Source organism: Rhea pennata, chromosome 3 (assembly GCF_028389875.1).
Source record: "Rhea pennata isolate bPtePen1 chromosome 3, bPtePen1.pri, whole genome shotgun sequence".
Lineage (NCBI taxonomy): Eukaryota > Metazoa > Chordata > Aves > Rheiformes > Rheidae > Rhea > Rhea pennata.
This window is the reverse complement of record NC_084665.1, coordinates 35,168,770-35,192,346: the sequence shown is the minus strand read 5'-3', so window position 1 is coordinate 35,192,346 and position 23,577 is coordinate 35,168,770. Positions and strand designations below refer to the sequence as shown.

General features: G+C 38.2%; 1 protein-coding gene across 2 annotated transcripts in view; it reads left to right on the top strand.

Moving 5' to 3' along the window:
• The window catches only part of ZFAND3 (zinc finger AN1-type containing 3), a 150,858-nt gene that overhangs the window by 104,830 nt on the left and 22,451 nt on the right, over window positions 1-23,577 (top strand). For both annotated transcript variants that reach the window (XM_062571973.1, XM_062571974.1), the window contains 2 exons: window positions 5,572-5,637; window positions 22,225-22,395. In XM_062571973.1, the coding sequence (XP_062427957.1) occupies window positions 5,572-5,637; window positions 22,225-22,395 (237 nt within the window). The remainder of the gene's footprint in view (window positions 1-5,571; window positions 5,638-22,224; window positions 22,396-23,577) is intronic.

Below are 23,577 nucleotides of genomic sequence, written 5' to 3'. Positions count from 1 at the left end.
GAATTCAAATTTTTAGTAAAATATAATGGCATGAGGATCTTCTTATATGTTTCAGCCTAATCCCTGCAGTCCCAATTTCATTTAAAGAACAATCCTGGCTCCTCTTATGTGTTATGCATGTAAACTGGAAAGATTTTGCATGTAGATTTGTGAAATAAACAGTCTTTTCACACTTGCTGCATAATAATTTTGAAGTCTAATGAAGACCAGCAAAATAGTACCACTGTTACGTGTTCCCTGTGGTTCACAGCCACTTTGCAGTGCAGAGTAGGCGGTGTATTCTGGGGTCCCATTTATTGAAGTGAAAGGACCCCAAGGAACATGAAGCAGGAACACGGTCATGCAAGAAAAGTGTGGGTGCGAGCTGCACAGCTCTTAAATTATTAGAAATAATTTCTACATAACCTTAACTGCAGGTTTCGGAAGCACAATTTTATACTTCAAAGTAGGAAAGTATGGGAAAATCCTCAGGAAACTGAGGAAAAGCACGTTAGCTGTGGGGTGCAAAAAGTGCTGCAGTCTGAGTGTTGTCTCAGTTTACTTCATTATAGTTGTGTGCTTTACCACGCAGCAGCAGCAAACTGGCCAGTTTTCACTTCCATCTTTAAAAACTGCATGTGGCTAAAAATCCACACAAGTAAATAATTGCAGACTTATAAAACTAGATTTTAAAAAGAATATGTTTGCATGTGATATAATCCTCTTATCTGTTTAGTAGGGATATACTTGAAATTATTGTGCAATTCATGCATTCTGCAGCAAATAAGCAGTTAAGTATCTGAAAGTGTTTTTTCTGTAAAGTGTATTCTGTCTACATAGACAGAAATTGGAGACTTAGATTCCCCTTTGTTTATGTATTTGTGCTTGTAATCGATGACTGTTTTCAAACTCAGTTGTGCAGATTAATTAGATTATGTCTCTACTAATTCAGCAAATGCGCAACTAGGTTAATTGTTTGGATAGGTTTCCAAAGAAGTGTTCTTTCCTGGATGGCAAATAGCCATAAAATTCTCCCTGTCCTGACTATGGTGCTTCTCTCTAAGGATATTCAGCTTTTGCTTGACTACCTTCTTAAAGCTGTTATATATGGGAATTTGTGTGCTTTTTCTGGGGGAGGAACTGTCATAGTACTGAGAGTTCAAAGTAGTCTTCAAATGTGCTTATGTTGCTATCAGTGGAGATTAGTGAGCTTCAGGCTTTTTTAACTCATTTTCATCATGTTTCTTGTTTGTTCACTATCTCACTTACAGTTCTCATGCTAGCTATAATTATTTTTATGTATTATCACACTCTTGGGCATTGTACTCTCACACAAGGTTGGTTTCGGTCCAGTCTGCATCTCCTCTTCTGATCAATAAATACTTCCCAGTGCTCTTCAGATCCACCAGACTTGAATATTCTGTGTTCAAATGCAGCACTTTCTCCAACAGCCAAAAGAGAGGTTACTGTAGTCTTTCACTTTCTCCTGTACAGTACGTTTTGATTGAATAGAGTCAATTCACTACAAAAACTTTAGGAAGGGGGAAATAAGAAGTTGCCCTCACTCAGGGTATGTCTGCCAGGGCAGGTGCTAACTGGCAATTGCTCCTGCCTTTCAGGAGAGGAGGCAGGCAATGAATGCAGAAGGGCATGCTAATGGTCATGTTAAAGCAAGATATGGATATATAAATATTAACTTGTATATACAAATATAAATAATACATTAAATTATACTAGTTTGGAGAATTACCAGTAAAACTGTTTATGAAGTCTTTGCTTGCTTTTGGAGCTACACGGTTTTTAGTAAATTGACAACCTGCTTTTCCAAATTGATGTTCTTAGTGCACTGTTAATGGCAAGTCACAGAAGGCTAGTGATACCAGAAGGCAAAAATCACTAAACACGGCACTGCCACGTGGCTAAGGCATTCTGATCTTTTCTTATATTGCAATGTTCAAGTTAAAATTGAAGGATCTTGTTTGTCCTTTCTTGATTCTTAGTGTTTGAAATTGCAAACTCTGTGATTTTTTTTCCAATGTTTCTGATTTCTACAGTAACTTTTATTATTTTTGCACTTTCAGTCCCCTGCTCTTAGAATTATGTTATTGCTGGACAACAGGTGCTGTTTGGAAAAGGGGTAGCAAACACTAGAAAGTGTAAACCAAGGGGGAAGGGGGGAGGAGGAGGAGCTATGCTTTATTCCGTTAACTGGATATAGAGTAGAAAGATACCTTTTACTGAGTTTTAAATCTGTTGCTTGTGCTGAGAAAAATTAGCAGTCTACCGTTTTATGGGTTATGTTAGAACATATTTGTGGCCTTTCACCGTGCACTGAAGTGTTTTGTGAACCAGTTAAATTCCTGTGCAACTGATTTTAGGAACAAAAGTACAGCTATATCCTGAAGCATGTTCAGAATAGTATGTTAGTAATAAGTCTACTGCTGTGTACAGCCAAGAAAGAATAGTATCTATTGTATCTGACCTTTCTTTCATGCAAAATTTTCATCAAAGCTGTAGCCCTTCTGTATTGGCTGCTGCTAGTTATACCGAAAGATTTGACATAATGACTTCCATGTAAAATTGCACAGTCAAGCCCTTATTTTACAGTGTTGTATTATGCATGACTTTTTCTAATGCAGGAACAAAAAACAGCAACAGAAGAAAGTACTGCAAAGGACCTGCGGCCTTCACTGGTTACTAGGCACTGTGGTGTACTTGCATGCAAATCCCAGGCTATTCATTGTTGAAACTCCAGTGCTGTGCTGTGCAAATTGCAGCTATGCAAAAGTAATACATAATAAGGGAAGATTAAAGAAAGGAACCTATGTAACACAGTGAGGTGAAGAATGCATACCAATCTGTAGTAATTTAGTGATAGGTAAATGTCTTTTATTTAATTGAATGCTGAGAGCATCAACTAGTGTAAATATTTACTGTAATAAAATTGCAAGGATTTGCAATTTTAAGTCTTATTTAATAATCCACATTGATGATACTTGACAGTGATACCTTCAATGAAAACTGGAAGAACGTAACTAGAATTATTTGAAGAAGAGATGCTGCATCTTAGGAGGCAGCAACGTTCTAAAATCAGTGTGTTGCAAATCCATATTTCATTGTATGTTTTGCATAAACACAACTAGAGTATTTTTTTCTTTAAAAGTTGAACCTGCCCTAACAGACCTACAGTGCAAATTTTTAATAAATATCCTAAAGGTTTCTTTAGAAAATTTGGTAAAAGGTCTGTTGTAGTACTGTTACAGAAAACAGGGCAGCATTTTTCTTCCCAAATGCACCAATGTAAGCCTTTTACAATAGTTCTACTAGTGTAAATCAATCTGATATTTCCTTTTTTATATAGATTCTAGCCTGGTAAAAGTAAAGATATGAAAGAAATATTTGAACTCAACAGTCTCTCAATGTTACAAAGCAATGGGTAGTTGCCAGTGCCATCAGGCCTGGGATGAATAGCAACAACCAGGAAGCTTGATCAGTCCATCCTGGATGTTCCCCTGTTAGCCAGCGCAGGCATCCAGTCCCCTCCCCTACGCCGCCCAGTCCTCCTGACTGCAAAAGCAGATTTGACTTTTGCCATACACTCAGAACAAAAAAATATGATTTATTTTCTGCTTCAGTTGCAGTGATCGAGCCCCTAGACAGCTATATTACTCCTTTTCCCTGTTTCTTAACCTTCCTTTTTTGCTGCCCTTGTACCTCCCTTCCTCCATCTCTGTCTTCTCCCAGATAAACAGCCCTACCCATAATTATTTCTTCTTGGTTGGTCTCACTTCTGCTACATCCATACCAAATCAAAATTTGGTAATTGTAATACTTACCAAGGAGCTGTTGACCTTGCAGGACTGTTGTTGAGCAAAAGCTCTCCAGCGCTTGCCTCAAACTGTCTGTGAAGTTCAGCCATTTCTCACGCGACCCTCTTCATAGCCACATGCCAAACCCAGCCATCCCTTAGGACACTATCCGTAACTTGGTCTCAGCTTCTTATGCTGTTAGCTGTCGCATCCAGCAACTTGTCATGTCATGTTCGGTAGTTTCCCGTGTCCTGTTCGTTTAGCTGAACCTCAGGCCAGGGCCTGGTGAATGGCAGAGTCCTTTGCCTGCAGCCCCAACACTCGTGAATTTGCCTTTAGAACAAACACTTTATAACCATTTTTAACCATGTTTAACGTGGTGCATGTTGCCAGTGGGACTCTGGGAGAACAGAAAGCTTAGAAGTTTTTCAGTCCTTTTCTGGAAAACTGTGTGTGAAACTTGTAAGTTCTTTGCTCCCAAGCGCATTTCATTTAAATCAAGTGCATTGAAATAATTTCCTTGCATCTTCCCCTCCCAATTGCAGAAGTTCTTTTTTATAGTGTTACAATGCTATGAGTTTTACAGGGTAGACAAAGTTACCCAAGACCTGCTCCTGACAGAAAAATAGAGATTAAAGAAAAACTTGAGGGTGGGAGCAACTTTGAGAGAGAAGCAAAGGGAAATAAACAGCTTGCTACCAATCCAGATCTGAAAAAATCTTTGAAAAGAAGGAAAGTAGATTGCCATAGTCACAGTGCTGTTCTTCCAGCTATGCTAATATTGGATAAATAATGAGAAACAGGATTTCTCAGGGGTTGGTTGGGGGGAGAAGGGCAGGCTTACGTTAAGCTCATCCTGATATTATACTAAGCTCTGCTATATTGCCAACATAATACTACTACATTACCAGCAGTCTAGTGCAAACTTAATTATTGATATTCTCATAGCCAAATTCTACTAGCTCTAACCTAATTTCAGGCTCTCTAGCTTTATCCGATTTGTAATATCCAATTATCAAAGCTATGATGTATTATTACTGCTGGGAATGCCACTGTCAATTTGTCTTGGCTTCACCATGTATGGGGGGGAGGTGGGTTTTTTTGTTTTGGTTTGGTTTTTTACTGCAAGTCACTTAGTACACTGAATTGGGTTGTTAGTTTAACAAGATCTCTGGAGTACGCTTCAATGATGATGCATGTGGAGTTGCTACAAAGCCAGAAAGCAGTTTACTACCAAGCAGATACCAGATCAGTGGGAAAGTCCAGAGGTCAACAACAAAACTTAACTATGAGAACGATTTATTAGAATGTGCTTTTGCTACATTTTTAAAACGTAGAACAAGGTAAGAGGCAAAATCTGTACATCACTGGGGTCAGTGACAAGGTTTCTGTTGAAATCAGGGAAGCAGTCGTTTCTTCTGTGTGTTAGTTGTAGGTTAATTAAATAAGCTTCTACCTTTGTTCCAACATGAATCACATCTTTGTTAATGCTGGAAAAATTACAGTTACAATATGTATTTTTTTAAAAAGGTCTTTTAAAATGTTTATGAAGTATAACATAACCTGTCTCTTCATTCTAACTTCTCCTCTAGTGTGTGAGCGCAAGACATGTTCTGATTTGACTGGGAAGGAAACACTGAAATTAGTAGACTGCTACCATACGTTCTTTTCCAAGACATGAGAGATCCTCAGTGTTTCTGTGTTCCTAAGTATAAACTCACTGTGATTGTAAATGTTAAATATTGGTTGATATTGTGACACTTATGATCTTCTCTGTTTCTAGGTGGGCCATGCACAGGTACAGCTCATGCCTCATTAACCACACCAACCAAAAGATCTTGTGACTCAGGTATGTGCGTTTTGTGGGGGTTGAGGAATTAGATTTTGCATAATATATAGCTGTATTATAATAATTTAATAATCAGGGGTACTAACTGTGCCTGAAGAATGCCAAAAGAAAAAAAGCATTGTTGATTTGTTGTCAGAAGTACATATGTACTTGTGTGTGTGCGTGTGTGTATACAAACACATATACAGAGGTTGGGGTGTGTGTGTATACATGTATATACATATACACACACACACATATATATACACATGTATGCATATATAGAGGGTGCTTATAGGAGGAGAAGGACAGATAAGCTCATCTCAGAGTTCTGTTAAACATATTTCTCTAAACAAACATTACCTGAAAATGTAGTATGTAAACATAAAAATATGGAAGTAATCAGTTTGATTTAAATGTAATGATTGCTATGCTGCTTTGAACAGTCTCTGTTGAAAGGCAAAGTATGAAGTAGAAAATGGTTTGGAGTGCAATTGACTTTGCTTTCCTTGATTGAAGACACAATGTAGACAACTGATGTTTTCATTAATTGAGACTAAATTAAACCCAATTTAGATCCTTTCCATGATCCTCTTTCTCCATAGAGGGCGTAGATGGATGGTTTCTCACAGAAGAGTCAATGATAGTGCTAGCACATAAGGTTATTGCCAGATTGAGGTTCCTGCTTCTGCAGAAGATCTGTCGTAAGGAATCATAAAAGCACTGATGCAGGCAAGCAGCCAAAATCAGGTTGGCTCCAACCTTTTTCACACTTCAGTTTTGCAGTGGATTAAGGCAAGCTGATATGCTCCTTTCCACCAGCACTGTTATGGGAAGCAATAACCTCAAGTGATGAGGCAGTAGCAGGCATCTAGGGAGTGGTAACTTCTAACCATCTGTAACTGCTTCCAAAGTAATTTTTACTTATATTTGCATTTATGTCATATAATTTAGCTGTATTAGGCACAGAAGGGAAGAGTATTCCTGTTTAGTTAAGATCTCCTATTCTTTCAGAAGGCAAATTTCCTCTGAAGTCATTCCCTCAAAAAGTTTTTTCATATATTCAGAATACTGCCAATTTATGATGGTTTTAGTTATTGTATGTTTAGCTGAACTGTGGTTATCCCCGTATGCATTTATTAGCTTGTGACAAATACATGATGATAATTGGCTTGGTCCACAACTACAGAAAGTTAAGTAAGAAAAGCTGCATTTCCTTGTCCTTGCTACAGGAACAGAGATGCATAATAATCTGTGACAGTGCATGAATATTGTTTGTCAATGAATTTCTAAGTTTGGTACTGTAAGGTGCTGGCCCCAGAATTTGAGGACTGTAGATTTTCTTTTTACTGTAGGCATGGAGGCATACCTATACAAGAAGGAAGGTTTGACACTGTATCCCTTACAAACTAAGCTGTTTTACCCATGATATTACCAAATTGTATTTTCTTTATATGTTATCTGTTGTAACGTTTAACACAATTTTCATTAGAGGGTTATTAAAAAGTTTTTTATGATGTTATAAATCCTGAAACCTATGATTAGTGTATGAATTTCTTTAAATGGGCTTGTGATTAGCCAAAAAGCAAGCAAGTTCGCTATTTGCAGTGCCATATGGGAATATTAAAAGCTGCTTAGATTAAAGCAGATGAAACTACAATACATGTTGAAAATGATCCATTAAATATTTGGGTAACTTTCCTCCATAGTTCACTTATTTCTATACTAATGTTTGATCCCTGCATGCTTAATATGCTCATCATTTGGTATGTTTAACAAGAAAATAGAGATCTTAATCTGATGCCACAAGTTTCACCTTTAGTCAGCTAAACCAAGTGGTTCTACATTGCCACATCATTTGCTCAGTGATTCTACATATTCTGTCTGTAGTCCTTTATACTTAAGTCCCTTACAATAACCTCACTGCCAGGAGATAAACCTTTTTTTTTTTTTTTTTTTTCAAGCTTGCAAACTTACATTTGAAAAAGTAAACCGTCAGTGCTATTTAAAAAAAGAAAGTTTTCAAAGACTGCATTTGGGAATCTAGATAAATATGGGAACTGAAAAGAAAGCATTAGTTACAAAATATTAGCCAGAAGTAGTATTTAGAGATGACATCTTCAGGCTGAAGCAGCAGACTGTGTAGCTGAATATTTCACATTACATTCACTTCAGCTTAGACTCGCATGCCTAGAAAGTTATTTAAGTGAATAGGTCAATACTGTACATTCTGTATAAGCCTCTTTCCTGTATGGATACTACATTTCATCTACTCTGAAGGAAGAATGTTTTGGTATGAGCTCCGCTATATAAATTTTTGTTTCCCCTTCAAGCATAGTTTTTTCCTGCTATAGTCTGCAGTATACCAGTATTTGAGACAGAAAATCAGAAATTTGACCTATTTTTGTTTCATGCAGATTCCTTTCAGAAGAGTATTAAGGAAGGCATAAACCTTTAATATTTTAGCATTTAATGTAACCATTGAAGAAATATCAAAACAATCAATCTGTCAAGATAGAGAAAAAGTTCTTTTAGAAAAAAATGTTTTTATGTTGTGTGCTTGTCAACTTGCATGCTGGAGGAGTTCTTCAGACAAAATTTACTGTGACACCAAATAGTGTCCTCCTCTTTGCCAGGATCATTGCTGTGGTTGAAAGAGTATTTATATTCCAAAGTGTGCCCACAGGACAAGGATAGTAATGCAAAGATGAGTTAAAGCCTTGGGATCATTAGTCTGGATGATGCCTCATAGGTTTTGGAGAGCCAGTGGTCTGAAGATTTTATAGGAGAAAAGATGGGACTGTGGCCTGGGGTGTAGCTTTTTCTTTTTTTCTTTTTTTATGTATTTTTATTTGTTTCTTAATGGCTAAGAAGTAAAGTTATGATCAATCACAGATGCTATTACTGTGAGGCTTAATCTATTTCATAGATACAATGGGATATGCATCCATATCCTATTTATATGGGTGCCTGTGTTGTGAAAGCGCAGTGCTAAATAGTGCATTAGTCTTCTTTCTCTGCTGCACAACTTAAAGGTGATTAAATATGCAATTCAAAACAGCCAGATTTTAAAACATTTTCATGTAGCTTAAAGATCCATGGGAAAAAAATGAGTGGAACTGTTTAAGTGCCCTCAGATAGTTTTTAATTGTGCTTCAGAGTGTGTAGTAGAAACAGGCAGATAAAAAGCAGTAGTAATACCATCAATCCATAGATCCATGAATTTGGTGAATTTTTAAGTAACTTATTTTATTTCTCAGTAGTGGTTCATGAGAACCTTAATATTCTATATAGATATATGTGCAAATAGCTCACATTTTGTGGGGCTCTCTGTCCTAGATAGGTGTGGTGAGTTTCATAGTGTACAAGATTACAGTATCTGTCATATGCTGCATGCTTTTATAGTTTAAAGCTTGAGTCTGAAAGATGCAGACAGTTCTTCCACTGCTTCAGCAAAGGAGCTAAGTGGCTATATAATCCTTTTTGAAGTTTAAGGTTTATGTATTTGCTTTGTTTTGTTTTATACTCAGATGCATGTGTGTGATTGTAGCCATACTAGAACTCTAAACACCACGAGGCTGAACGTGCACTGTCAAGAGGACAGCCTTTTCTAGGAAGGGCAGGCCGTGGCAATGAGAATCACGTGAATCATCAGCCAGAGCCAAATACAAGAAACCATTCCGTTATATGATTCTTTTTTTCTTTTTATTAAGCAATCCTTATGTTTCAAGTAAGGACGAAAAGATCTGGTCCTCCATTAATTAGGTATTTTATTACTCTGGTGTGGTCAGTGGCGGAGTAAAGAATATACAAAATGTTAGTGAGGGGGTTTTATAACATTAAAACATTTTTGAAGGTTTTTTGTTATTATTCCATGGGACCTTTAAGGTGCTTTTTAAGGTATTCTACATTGTTTGACTTTTGGAGGGCACTGTGTTAGAAAGCCAACCTTCCTAGAGCCCTCACACTGAAAGCAGAGTGATGATAGAACAGCCTTCAAGCAGCATTGTAAATCACCCAGGCCTGGCAATAACAGTGCCCATTAGAGACTTTTTTCCCTCTCTTTCCTCTGCTCAGCTCCCAGCTGTACTAATAGAACAGCGCATCAAGCAAGGCTGTAAATAAAAGTTATTACCTAATAGGTGAGCACTGAAGTGGAACGGACGGGAGCGGAGGCATGGAGGCCTTATTACTGCTCATCAGCAATTATAAACAGGATAAAGTGTCTGGGATTTGCACTGATGCAGCAGAGGCTAATAGGGGCTGGGAGATGACACTGTACCCTGATTAGATGATGTATGTTGATGGGCTTTTACTACCTCATCTTGCTGCCTGTTTCTGAGGTGTGTTGTATAATCTGTTCTGTACTTCCAGATTCATCTGGACAGACAGCTCGATTTCCTCTGAGCAGCAGAGGAGCTTAGTATTTGTTGCACATCTACTTTGCAGTAGTTTCTGGTGTCGGTTATCTAAGAGCCTTCTCAAAGTGTTAAAATTATTGTAGATTAAAATCCTCCTAATGGTAAGGGTCATAGTAGTCATACCTGTAAATTTTGAAGACTTGCAGTATGTAGGATTTATTCTCAGTATCATGTTGTTAACTTTACACAATCACTGTTATTCATTTAGAATAGTGGATATGGTCACCTGAAGTATTTTTTCACTACATAAATTCCCTTTATTTTTACACTAAATGTGTTATAGCTAGTATGGCTGGAAAATCCAAATAGATGGGTTCAGGGTCAATGTATCAAAAACTTTATTAAAAATAAGCTGTCATTGTGATGTTGTGATGATCATCACTTGTGAGTTATAAAAACTTCTGTTCTTCTTGGGAAGATTTTTAAGAGCTTGTCAGCATGCAGTGATTGGTAATATTCACAAAAAAAGTCTGTCTTGATTTTTTTTTTGGGGGGGGGGGAGAGTAGGTTTAGCTCAGTTGGTTAGAGCATGGTGCTAATAATGCCAAGGTCGTGGCCTTCAATCCCTGTATGGGCCAGTTGTTTCACTGCTGAGCAGGGGAGTTGGACTAGATGATCTCCAGAGGTCCCTTCCAACCTTACTGCTTCTATGATTCTATGATTCATGCATCGTAGAGAGTCTAGCACATTTCTGTGGGAGTCAAAAGCCATCTCTTTAGAAAACAATAGAAAAAAAGAATATCTTGAAATTTAGCTTTCACTTGCTTTATTTTAAAGAGTGGTTTTGCAAGCATCTTTATAGTTCGTCCCTATATATTAATCCCTCATGCAGTTTACTTTTGGACTAGGTGACCTCCAGAAGTCCCTTCCAACCCAATTTTTTCAATGTCACTAGCAGAGACCAAGTATGATCTGAGAGATTAAAGGTATTTAATCTCACTTCAGTAATCCTCACAGCACTGACTGAGGCTGGGGGACTGGTAAGTCCTAGAAGGTACAGGAAAGCAGCTCGTGCCTGAAATATCGAAGGGGAGAGGAGCCAGTGCAGACTTATGGAAAGGTGAAATGGTCACTTTTTATTTATGATGAGGTGGATGATTTTCAGTCTGTTCCAAATATGAAGTACATTTTAAAGACCATTATGCTTCACAGTTCAGATCCAACCACATCTATGTATTACTGAATTGTGACAAAGTATTTGTCCTTGGATCTGTTGAAATAGTAGAGTAGATATTTTATTCTAGCTGTATATTTTTGAGTAAAATGAAACAAATTAACCTTAAATATTCATCTTTAGTGGTTTCATGCCACGATTAGCCTTCTTAGCTATCAAGATCTCTCTGGGATCAGTTAACTGACTTTTGACCACAAATACATAGTTGTTATTAGAAAATATTCAATATACTACAATTACTAATGGTATATTATTTGGTATTAGATTATTTGGCTGTGGGCTCTCCCACCAGCTCTAAATTCTCTGTCTCATCAACAGCTTTCCACCCACACACACTGCCAGAAAGCCACTCCTGAGCAACAAGCTTGGCAGCTTTTGAGTACCAATTCTTGAGTAACAGTTCCATTAATTTCAGGGACAAAGAAATTAGGGTTGCATGTCTTCCATTTCCCACCTGCACCCTCTTCCTGAAACGTAATAAAGGTATATACTGGAAAAGTATTGAAAGAGGAGTGGGGTAGCTGAGGGTTGCTTTACTTCTGGTTGGGTTAATTTGTCTTGTGTGCCTTAGCAAGACAATATGGAGAATGTAGCAAAGGATACTTGATCGTTAACTTCAACATGGCCAATATCCAACTGAAAAAAAAAAAAAAATCTGTCAGAGACTCTGCTGTTGCCCGCCTGAAGAGTTGAGTTGATTTTACCTCAGATGTTGCAGTTATTAAGCAGCACCTTGATTATCTATCCAGATCAGGATGGTAAGTCCTGAGAAGGTGGTGAGCTTCAGCAAATGGACATACTCACATACTGCTTTTTATCATTTTAAATTAGGTGTTTTATTGCACTGGAGGAGTTTTTAACCAGTTCATCATTAAATAACTGTGTAACTGTCCTGAATCATACTTAAAAATGTACTGCCACTTATTTTTTGTGGGTTTTTTTTGGCACTGTCTTTAATTAAAATGTATGTAATGTAGGAACCACTCCACAATTCTGTTGCTGCTGCACTTTCTGATGTTGGAGCAGTGCCCCAAAGGTTTTACTCAATTCTTGGTTAAGGTCTCTTTTTGTACTGCTGATTGCAGTGAGCGTCAGAGAGCTTTAATTACAAGTTTTCACAATTTTTACATTTAGAAATTAATTTTCAAGAAGGACTTAAAATATATGGGTGTAATTTTAGAGTCTCTTGGAAATCTGCTTCTGTTGAGCCTTAATGAGAAGATCACTCTAATGATGCATTTCTTTAGTAAGATTGTGTGAAATACGTGATTCCTAAAGCTTGATGTTGTGTGTGTGTGTGTGTGTGTGTGTGTACACAGGGGAAAGTGTGTATCTTACTACAAAATACAGGATTTATTAAAAACTTGTATGTTGACTGATTATTTTGCAAACAAGTTACCTTTTTTTCCTACCGTAGTTCCAAATTATTACTTTGAACATAAACTTTAGGGAATAACTAATCAAACTGAGATCTTGGGGCAGGCTGATAGAAATCTAGATACAAGACAAAAACACAGTGCAGGTGCTACTGCATCCTCTGAGCTTCACTGATCTGTTCATCTGATCTTCAGTTTAAATTAGTGTAGATGCTTCCCAAATATCTCCTTTTAAAACAGTAACAATTTCCCAGTAAATGAGCCTGATTTTTGATTTACTGTAGTCAACAATAAGGTATAGAGAAATTGTACGCTATGAAAAGGGAGTCTGCTTTTTCCCCTCAAGAAAATTGCTAGAGAAAGGTAACACAATCGAGGTATGAATTAATTTTTAAGTTTCATTTAAAAATACCTGAATTGAAAACAAGAAGTTTGAACATAGTTCGGCTGTAGGTTTCATAATCTCCTGTTAATGCATTCAGTAAAAGTTTTATCAAAATACAAGAACTCTTTCTTTTTGTTTTCTTGACATTAATCAGATAGTCCTTGGAATGACAGTGTCTCATTGCAAGATTTCTGTTGCTAGTGGCATCACTCAGGTTTTGCAGTTAATGACAAATCAGTTTTTTTGAAAGATAAATATTGAGAATAAATTTGTTTTTACTTGTAGCAGTCAAAAGTACTTTACAATTCCTCTTCTGAATCTGTGACTTAGCCTTGGAAAACCCTCATTATTCCAATGTGGAGAGGGAAGGACTAAGAAAAACTCAGTATATGAATGAAAAATAACAGAGCAAATAGTTTTTGTATAGAGCTGGTTTTAGGCTATTAGTTTGAAGAATTACCTTCCCTAATACTGTATGCTGTCTGATTGATGAGGGCATAGCTGGAGTCTACTATTAGAAACTCAAAGGAGAGCAACATTGCTTATTTATGTCTCCTTGAGTTTACTAGCAGATATGTAATATTTATAACATTATCTAATTCTTGTTATTTCAATACTAGAGAAATTTGCAACGCATGAGAGGGCTTTCATTAAAGTCAGTGTAAATACAACTAGGATATTACTAACTGCTTTGGAATTTTCCATTTTGTCAAGACTAACGTAAGCTTGTTTGTATGTGTTTGTACAAACATATTTGTATATGTAAATATACATATTTGTATACTAGTGATTAGTATTCAGATACCGTTGAATGGCTGGGATATTCACGATTTGCCTTCACAGCTGTTTCAAAATTATTCACCATTCTCCCTTTTCATCATCTATATTCCAGTGTTATAGCTTTTTTTCTTCTTCCTTATGTTTCTGCTTTTCCATTTAGGTCTGTATTTGTGTGCTATTTCTTCACTTAATAACCCTGTTTTAATTATTTAGGCCACTTTTCGTAATATTATTATTCTCAGTCTTTAACTGTTACTCAAATCTGCCTTTGTCCCTCTTCCAAACTTATTTCTAATCCTAGATTTTCTTTTCCTTGAAACTGGTTTATGATCTCACTTTAGTAAATGCATCTTTTAACTACTTTAACAAATCGCTAAATTACATAATTTAATAATGAGAAAATAAATTCAAGTTAACAACAGTAAAAACATTTTCAGAAAGCTAGTAACTTCGTCTTCTGCCCTTTTCAAGGTTCATTCTTTATAATAGTTTGAATAGGAGGGGCTTGAGATACTGTTTGTCAGCTATAAAATTTTGCCTTAACATCCTTAGAACAGTACTGAGCTTCTGCTCTGCATAAATTGCCCTGACAATTAAGTTGCCACATGAATTCAGTCTTGTGCCTGCCAAGTCTAATGGTAGTGCTTGACTTTGCTGTCAGCAGCTGTTTTTAAACAAGCTCTTCAGCGGCTTACCCCTGTGACAAGAGATGGATAACGGGAACTAGGCCGAGCGCTTAGCTCCAGTCTTTCCCATCTTCACCAGCTCATCGGCTGTTGTGGGTTACGGACTTCTCATGTGGGTGTGATTCAGGAAACGAGCCCCACTGGAGGAGTTTTTTTTTGACTAAACAAGGTCATTCTTTCAATCAGCAAAGCTAAGGTTGGCCATTGTCTTTATAAAATGTCTAAGCTAGTTGAAATGGTCTGTTAATCCATCAGAGGAATTACATAGTGCCAGTGCCTGAATACCAGTAAATGTGATTGAATCAGTTGGGTGTATAAGTAAAAATGGGGAGCATGGAGCGTAGAGGGAAGGAGTAATGCAAGAGTTTAAATATCAAGCAGTTCTAGTACAGGTCCCTAAATATGAGATGACAAACTAATTCACTTTACAATTAATTTAGCAATTATGAAACTTCTTGAAGCGAAAGGAATATTATAAGACACCTTTTCTAATTATAACTTAACTAAAATGCATGAAGTATCGTATATAGCCTACTGTTTGTCTAATAGTATTTTCAACTTACAATTCATTCATGTCATGATAATGGCACTGGGTTAATCTGTTTCATTTTGTTAGTGCTGGTTGTTAATAGCCTCATTAAGCTACATTTCAGTGCAGTGCACTTGCCTTTTCACTCATGGTGATGCCAACAACACAATCTTAGAGCAAAACAAAGGGTGTAACAGAGGTAAGAAGGAACTAGTACACCAGTTTTCTTTGTCATTCTCCCATCTACAGATTGTGGAATTACAGAACAGTGGAGGTTTGAAGGGATTTGTGGGGATCATCTTGTCCAACTGCCCTACTCAAAAGCTGAGTTAGCTAAAGCAAGTTGCTTGGGACAATGTCCAGTCAAATTTTGAGCATCTCCAAGGATGGCGACTTCATGACCTCCATGGGCAACATTTTCTAGTGTTCATTCTCCCTTACAGTATTTTTTTTTCTTATATTGAAATGAAATGTTACTAAAGTATGGTTATGCTGTCATGTTTTTCTGTTTCCCTAAAGTGACATACCAGCAGTAATGTATGCACTTTTTTTTATCCCTGTGCACATACACCTAAAATTCTAACTAGAATATTAAGTTTCAAAGTTTGGTGCAAAGAAGTGGAAAAAGAAAATTAGGTTGATACACATAAGCTACTGGAGGAGGGACAGATGATTTCTTAAGAAAATTAGGCCTCTATAGTATCTCTGTGTCTTGTAAATCTTCTGAATCTATTGAATAATTCTAATCAAATCTGACAAGGGTGTAGAGGTCTCAAGGGCATTAATCTCGCATAGAGTATTTGTGAAAACTGGCAGCTCAGTACTGGAGGGAGCAAGTCGGTGTCCGTGTTGAGGTCATGGTAAGGAAGTGCCTCCCTGCCTCCAACCTGCTGGCCAGCACGGACGCTTGAGAGCAAGCAACACGCGCTGCCTCTTGCTGCCAGTCAGGGTGGCAGCCCCTCGGCGGCAGGCCCAGTTGTTGCCTGGGGGGTGACGGGTGCAGGGGGGACCTTGCCTCAGTTTCGGGCTGTCCAGGTGCAGCTCAAGTCGCTGGGCTGTGGCAGCTGCATTAGCGCAGCCAGAGCCCTGTGCTAACACGGGGCCCGTTCTCTTAGGCCTAGCGCTGTACTTGTGCTGCAAGTTAGCCAAGGCCGCCAGCCTTGCGATGCTCTGTAGCTTTCATCTTTACCAGCCTAGTGAGAAAAGGTATTTTCAAAATGAAAAACGCTTGACAGTGAACAAGTCTGACACCCCTCTCCCCCCCCAAACACATGCATGTGCACCAGCTCATGTTTTGGTTAAATTAAGCCATGCTATTGGTAAGCTCAGAGGTACTGCTTGCCTTGAAAGCCATTTACATTCTAAATTTCATTTTTTCACTTGCTGCTTTTAGTGTTCAAAACCAAAATTACTAAGTCACCCTCTATAACAGAAGTATTTTTCCTAATGTTGGTTCCAAAGAGGGAAGGTTGCTCCTCCTCCCTACCCTCTTCCTGCTTAAGAAAAGCAGAATCTGGAAACTTTTGCTCCAAAGAAGTCTCACAAAACAAATCTCATTTTTTAGCATTCATATTAAATGAAGACTTCTTTTAAAACATATATACACATATATGTATGTATATAATCTGCTACTCCAGATACAATAAATAAGGCCTTGTTTTGCATGCCAGTGTGACTCGTCCAAATTTTTCGCTAGCAGAGTATAAAGCACATCCAGTTGGAAGATGTCTCTTCAAAAGGTTCATGTTTCGCATTTGGAATACTGTCTAGCAGCTCTTCGCATTGTACATCTCAAACAGCGAGGTAGAAGTATTGCATATATGATAGATATATATTCACTTATTGGGGTTGGAAAAAACTACTGTTGCGTGGTTTTGGTAACCTATAGAAATTTAACTATTTACATTTTTTTACATAAATTTAACATTACAGATTAACTTCTGTAATGCAGCCTCTGAGTGTTACGTGTAGTTTCCAGAGTGATTTCACTGGGGCATCCTGAGGAGCGAGGGGCCGGCAGGATGGCGGTCCTGCCGGGGTCCCTGGGCGCGCTCTCAGCTCCCTGTTGGGTAAGGGCAGTGAGTCTTACTGCATCACACTTGCTTTTGAACCCTATGGAAAAAGCATTTCAGTGAAATGGGGATGCAGTGGGCACTGCAGTAATGGTAGAAAACAGGATATGTGGTTAAATCTTGGTAAAGGGTCTACTTAAGAATTTTTGAGACACATCTGCAGTGTTTTAAGAAAAACCGAGGAGAATTCCCAAAGCACAGGAACGTCTCGTGAGCATGAGCGCTCCCGGAGCGGCCCGCTGAGGTTTCTGACATCGGTGCCGTCTTGCTGGCGTGAGGGAGTGAGGTGTTTGCCTCAAGGTAAATACCAGAGTTTCAAAGTAACCGTTTCCACGGTATTGTATAAGCATCAGGGAGAAACCGGAGTGCCTACAGGTGTTGCCAGATTCAAATCATAAAATGCCCATCTTGAATTTCTGTTCCTTCATTAGTAGTCAATAAGCAAATCCATTTTGGACCAACTGTGTTAATTTTAGGTGCGTTTGAAATGGAAGAATGGTTTTAAATAGCGAGTCTGGTAAATGTGATAGTGAAGATCAGGTAATGAGGCAGTTCCATCTCAGATGAAATTCCTAATGCATAGTCGCTGTGCCGGGGAGTTAAGTAATCCCTCATCTAAAGATGGAATCATGGGGAAAAAATGTAGAAAGCAGCAAAGTATTTCTCAAACAAGTTATTGGCTGTTACGTAGTTATTGTCTGTGACTGTGTGAGTTTCCTCACAGGCAGAGGCTTTAACAGCTCAAGCGCCTTTGAAATGGTTGGAGAAAAGATGGCAGTGATGGGTGAGGATTTGCTAATTATTGCTCTGACTGACATTTGCACAGGCAGCTGAGATCATAACTGTGTGTCCATCCGTCAGCGTGATGGGGGGGAGGAATCTGACTGAGTGTCTCAAAAGCTGTTATCAAACCAGAGATTAAGCAGGTTCATCTCATTCTTGGAAGCAGGCAGCAAGAGAGGAGACTTCCTTGTCTCCTGCTACCTTCCCATCGCTTCCTTCATCCCCACTACGTTTTCTCAGCGCCTTTCTCCCTGCTGGGCTTACGGCTCGCTCACCCCTTCCCCAAAACGTCGTGAGAGAGCCAGGGTGGTTGTCAGCAACGCCGTGCGGGTGTGTGCAGCCTGCCAGCAACCCCGTGGCAGCAGATTCAGACAGGGATTCAGCTCTTGACAGCCCTACCACGATTTGCTTGGAAGTTACGAGGGGAGAACACGAGTAACGAAGACGAGAGCAGTGACGGGGAGGAGCAAGCATGAGTTTCCGTCTGCAACGTAACCGTTTTTAAGAACGCTGCTCTGTTTGCTTCCAGTTGAGCCTCCGGTTGCAATCTTGCTCTGCTAAATCGCTACCTTCACTCAGTTCAAATGGGAGCTTGACAGAGCTGTTGCACTTGGAAGAACCTGCATCCTCAGATATAGATTAGATTTGTATTTACTTCTTCACTCTGATTTAAAATTGCAATTGGAGAGTGGCAACGGCAGAGTCACTCGGGCTGAGCAATTTTTATGTAGAAATTTTGGGGATGATTTCTCTGTTGCTGTTTTCCTTTGTTTTTCTGGAAAAGTTTTGTGATTTTTGACTCCATTCCTGCAAGCAAAAGGAAAGCTTTCTTCTTTTATTCTGACCCCCCCCCCCCTTTTTTTTTTGGTTTAGGAACAATGCTAAAATGCATTTTAGAGTGAAAATGTGTTTCATAAAAGCAAAAAGTATTTCGTATTGCATGAACGATCCTCCTGAGGAAAAGCCCGTTGCTGGCTGAAAGAGTCACCTTTGCTGTAGCCACTACAGACTGTTTGGTAGCTCGTACTCAGAACTCACTCTTGCCTCTACTGAAACCACTTCACCCTGTGTCTGTGACTTTTCCTTGTACTAATGAATATGTCTGTGTCTAATTTTTTTTCTGCAGTCCAGACAGTAAAGAATTAATAATTTCTATTTGCTGTCAAATCTCTGAAGTTTACCATTGCTAGATCGCAGTTGTTGAAAGACTTACTGTGTCAGTATTTCAGAAGATGAGATGATCTAGAAGTTCTGATTTCTCATTCATATTTTTCTCCTAACTTCTTTTACTTATCTTTGAGCCGATGTAAGCATGTGAACTGTGGGTGCACTTTGTAATGAATGGGAACTTGCACTTGCATGTTCAAGGCATTTTGCAGTCAGCTGATACTGACCCTGAGAGTCAAGCTAAGTTACTTCTGTGTTAGTACTGTTTAAGAGTATACATTTAAAAATTAGATGTCTAATCTATCATTTCCATCATATTAGCCAACTTATGTTAATATTCAGCTAGTTGTTACTACTTAACAGGAAATGTATAATTAAATATTTTAATTAGATGACTACTAGCCTGACTTGGGATAGCTATTTTTCTCATTAAGGGGAGCTTTCAGTGGCACATGGCTTCATTAACTACCAGGCAATGGTTGACTCATAAACGTGAATTTGTTTGGACTTTATAATAAACAGACTAACTACGTTTTCCATCAGCTTAATATAGAATGCCAAATTTGCTTCTGAGAAGTACCAGAATGGCTTATGGTACCTAAAGCAAAGATGTGTAGGAGGTAGGTAGAAATAGTAGTGTAACTATTTTCTGATTAATGAATAAATAAATAAAGTCATGCATTTCCCCATCTTTATCAATGAGGTGGACTGCAATAGATTTTTATTGAACCCGGAGTCTGATGGGCTACAGTCTGCAGGTTGCATGTGGACGGGCGCGCTGTAGCGCGTTCAAGGCTAGCCTGCTGTTCTGGGCACTCTGAAAATCGGCGTATGCGTGGCAGGATTGTTGCCTTGGAGTGGGACTCGGGATCTCTGCAGTTTATTCAGAGGATCATTCTATTAGGTCATCTTCTGCAGAAGTTTAATTTAAGACAGGACTAGTGGGTCAGTAACTGCATTAATTCATGAGGCACTTCTTTCTCCTCGTCAAGGTTCTCCCATGGCCACCTTTATTGTAACCACCAGGGGTGCAGAGGGGGAGTACATTAGGTGTTGAGTGTTACTGTAGCCCTGATATATGCATTTTGTAAGGTGTCAGTTGTAATCTATGACGTGGATCAAAAGGAAGATTGTACTGAGATATACATCAGAATTTTTTTTAACTAAGCTGCAATAGTTCTGTCATCTATACGCTGCATGGAAAGCATTTCAGTTTGCTGTAAAATGTGAGATGTGGGGGCTTCATACATGTTGAAGAGCCAGGTACGTTTTCAGTGTATCTTAAGAGAGCAGTATGAAAGAAAGAAAGAAGACCCAAGTGAGGCAAGCTGTGTATTGGTAATGGCTACAGTAGTGGAGTCCAACAACTGGAAAAGCACTGAGACAAGATCTGAAATGCAGGTAAGACGACTGGGTTAGTTTCAAATGAATTCAAGGAACCAGCAGAAGTTAGTGGAGCATAACCTGGAGCAGGGGAGGATAGAAGTTGTTCCTAGCCTAACTAAATGAGATATTTGGTAGGGATGTAAGGCATGATATGGATAAGCGGTGGATCAGGTGAGTTCATTGAAATAACAAAGAAAAGGGTAAATGTTTTAGCTACAGCAGTTAATTTGCAGAGTGCTACCTGGAAGATCATTTTTGAGCTCCAGCATTACAACTTACTTGCTCAATATCCTTCAGTTAGCTTTAAGAAAAATATTTATAACTTAATATTAAAACTTTAGATAATATTTAAAACTTTTCCTTTAAAAAAAACAGGTTAGCTAACACAAAGTAGACATGTTTTCCATAAACACTTGACTCCATGCAATTGAAACTTTAAATCATGCTAAAAGCCCTGGTTATTTTGTTATTTGTTGGATTCCTGTCCTTCTAAAATGGGTATAACTGAAGTAATATTTGCCTTTTTTTTCCCCCCCTTGGTCTCCATTTTACACTAGAGTGCTGACTCATTGCAGTAGTGGCTTTCAGCACTTCATCTCCTTGCAACACTACTACCAACAATTCAATTTCTGGTACAGTTGAATTTAAAATCATTCTCAGTTTATATTAAAAAGAAATACAGATTTGATTCAGCTATGCATGGACTTGGGAAGAAAAATGCCTCTTTATCCTATCCAAGTTGATTAAGATTGCAGCGCAAGTAGATCTGCTGAAATCCACTGCCTTCGATGTGCCTACAGACACGAGGCTCACCACTTTCTATTACGTGGCACGCATTTCAAGCACTATTTTAAAGAGATGGTCAAAGTATTCTCCATTGTAAAAGCACCATATTGCTTGAAGTAAACACTTTCCCTAATTTTAACTTTTAAAGGAAGGAAACTTGTTTTACAAGGGCATTTCACAGGTTAAAGGTGTTAGAGTTACATTATCTTGAACTTTTCTGTAGCATCTTCCTGGCAACATCTAACCACAATGAAAAATCCGAAGCTGATCACCAATTCACTTTTTTTTTTTTCTTAAGGCAGTACCTATCAGTTTCTATCTTCTGAGAAGTATGTTTTTCATATGCTATTTTCTTTTAAGCAGAAATTTATATAAATGAAGCTATTAAGGTAAAGAGTGGTGTGATTAATTTTTTCAAAAAATGGCTGAATACTTTGAATTTATCACATGCACTTACAGGTTGAGCCTATTTTATATTTTGCTTTATAATAATTTATGTTTAAATTGTTATCCATGTGGAAAGAGCAGGAAGCATGGTATGGTGCTTTCTTGTACCACTATCAGTTATCACAGATATAGCTTGCACACTGTGCCTTAAAAATCACCATTTTGCCCAGGGAGGAAATAGGTCGAACCTGCTTTCATTTGTTTTTCACCAGAAAGCCTAGTTCATTCTTTTTGTCGGGTGAGAAAACAAAGTCTTGTAGGAGGAATTAAATGAGATGACAAATGAAAACTGCTATTTTTTAAGATGGTGTGTGCTCTACATGTATCTGTATACAACCCCACTACAGCTGGAGGGAAGATAAACCATTCATTTTCTATTCAGTATTGTGAGGCGCAAGGAGATCTTAAAAGGAACAAAAGTAATTGGTCCCTTACTTGATGTCTGCTTTAATTGTTTTTTTTTTTTTTTTAATCTATATATGTGATAAAATTGGAAGTATCATGCTGCCTGGAGGTAAACCTAGCTGAAAGCAATATACCTTTAAACTGCCCAAAGGGATATCTCCGCAAGGAAGTTCTAATGTTTTTCCTAAAATGTTTGTTGTGAATACAACAGATTCACAGTCGGAGAGTGAGGCTTCTCCCGTGAAACGGCCACGGCTACTGGATGACAGTAATGACAGACCTGAAGAAACCAGTCGATCCAAACAGAAGAGTAGACGCCGATGCTTCCAGTGCCAAACAAAACTGGAGCTAGTACAGCAGGAACTGGGATCATGTCGCTGTGGTGAGTACTGTTTGTCAGGAACATCTGACTTTCTCACGCAGCAGTGTCTGGATCCGTATCAGAGATGGAAGTATGGAAAACACTTGCATTTTGTATCTTTCAAAGATATTTTAAACAGAAATTGTATCTTCCACTGGTGGCAAAAAGTCCTATTTAGTTCCTGTCTGTATAATTTCCACTTTAAAACTTTAACCCTGATACGTTGCCTTGTCTCAAGAGATCTTAAATATTACTCAAATGTTAATGAATTTAATTTCAGAAGTCCCTGTAAGGTGGGTGTGTATCATGCCCACTTTGCAGGAGAAGAAACGCAAAGCACATCAGTAAATACACGAAGATGACAAGGTTCTTTTTGTTTTTTTGTGTCTTTTTTTTTTTAACGGAAGACCTAGGTCTTTACAGAAACATAGGCTAGCATTTCCATTCTGTCCATTCTGCATCTTATATGACATTATTGTTTTAAAAAACCCTCTAACTGAAAATGTTGCCTAAATGTTACCTAAATGGAAGTGGGGGAAGTATTGTTCTTCACTGTATGCTTAAAATTATCCAGTATTGATTGTTCAGTTATTTGAATTGAGCTTGGTTACCTCATGCAGACAGATAATTGGGGGGTTCGTATTGCATGCAGTTGGCTTTCTGGAATAACAGTTAATGTGACTAGATTCAAGAGAAGATGCTCTCTCCTTCGTGGGAAAGTTGCATTCACAGCTGGTTTATAATGTGTTCATTAGACACAATAATATTGCAGATAGTAATTCTTTCTATTTATCTTTTTTTCACCATTTAGTCATGTGTTGAAAGCTCGCATAGGCACTCTTAGACCATGTTTGTATTGATACATTTGGAAAAGTCTGTATAGCACTACTACGTTACGCCTCAGCAGGGAGAGGATTTCCAAAGGTTTTGCTTAGGCAATAGGTGCAATTCACATTGCGCAGTGATGGGCAGGGCTTTGTTTTAAAATACTTTCCTCTATAGAAGGCGAGTCCTTCAGTGCAGTGATAGGGAGAGAAAGGACTGGCTAAACTAGTTATAAGCACACAGTTAAGGAATTCTATATTGAATATACAATGTCAAGTGAAGAGAAGTGATAGAAAGCTGCAAAGATTTCGTGTTATCCTTTGCTCTTTTCTTCCCCTTCTTATTGCAGCTGTCAGACAGGACTGTCGGTCATGCGCT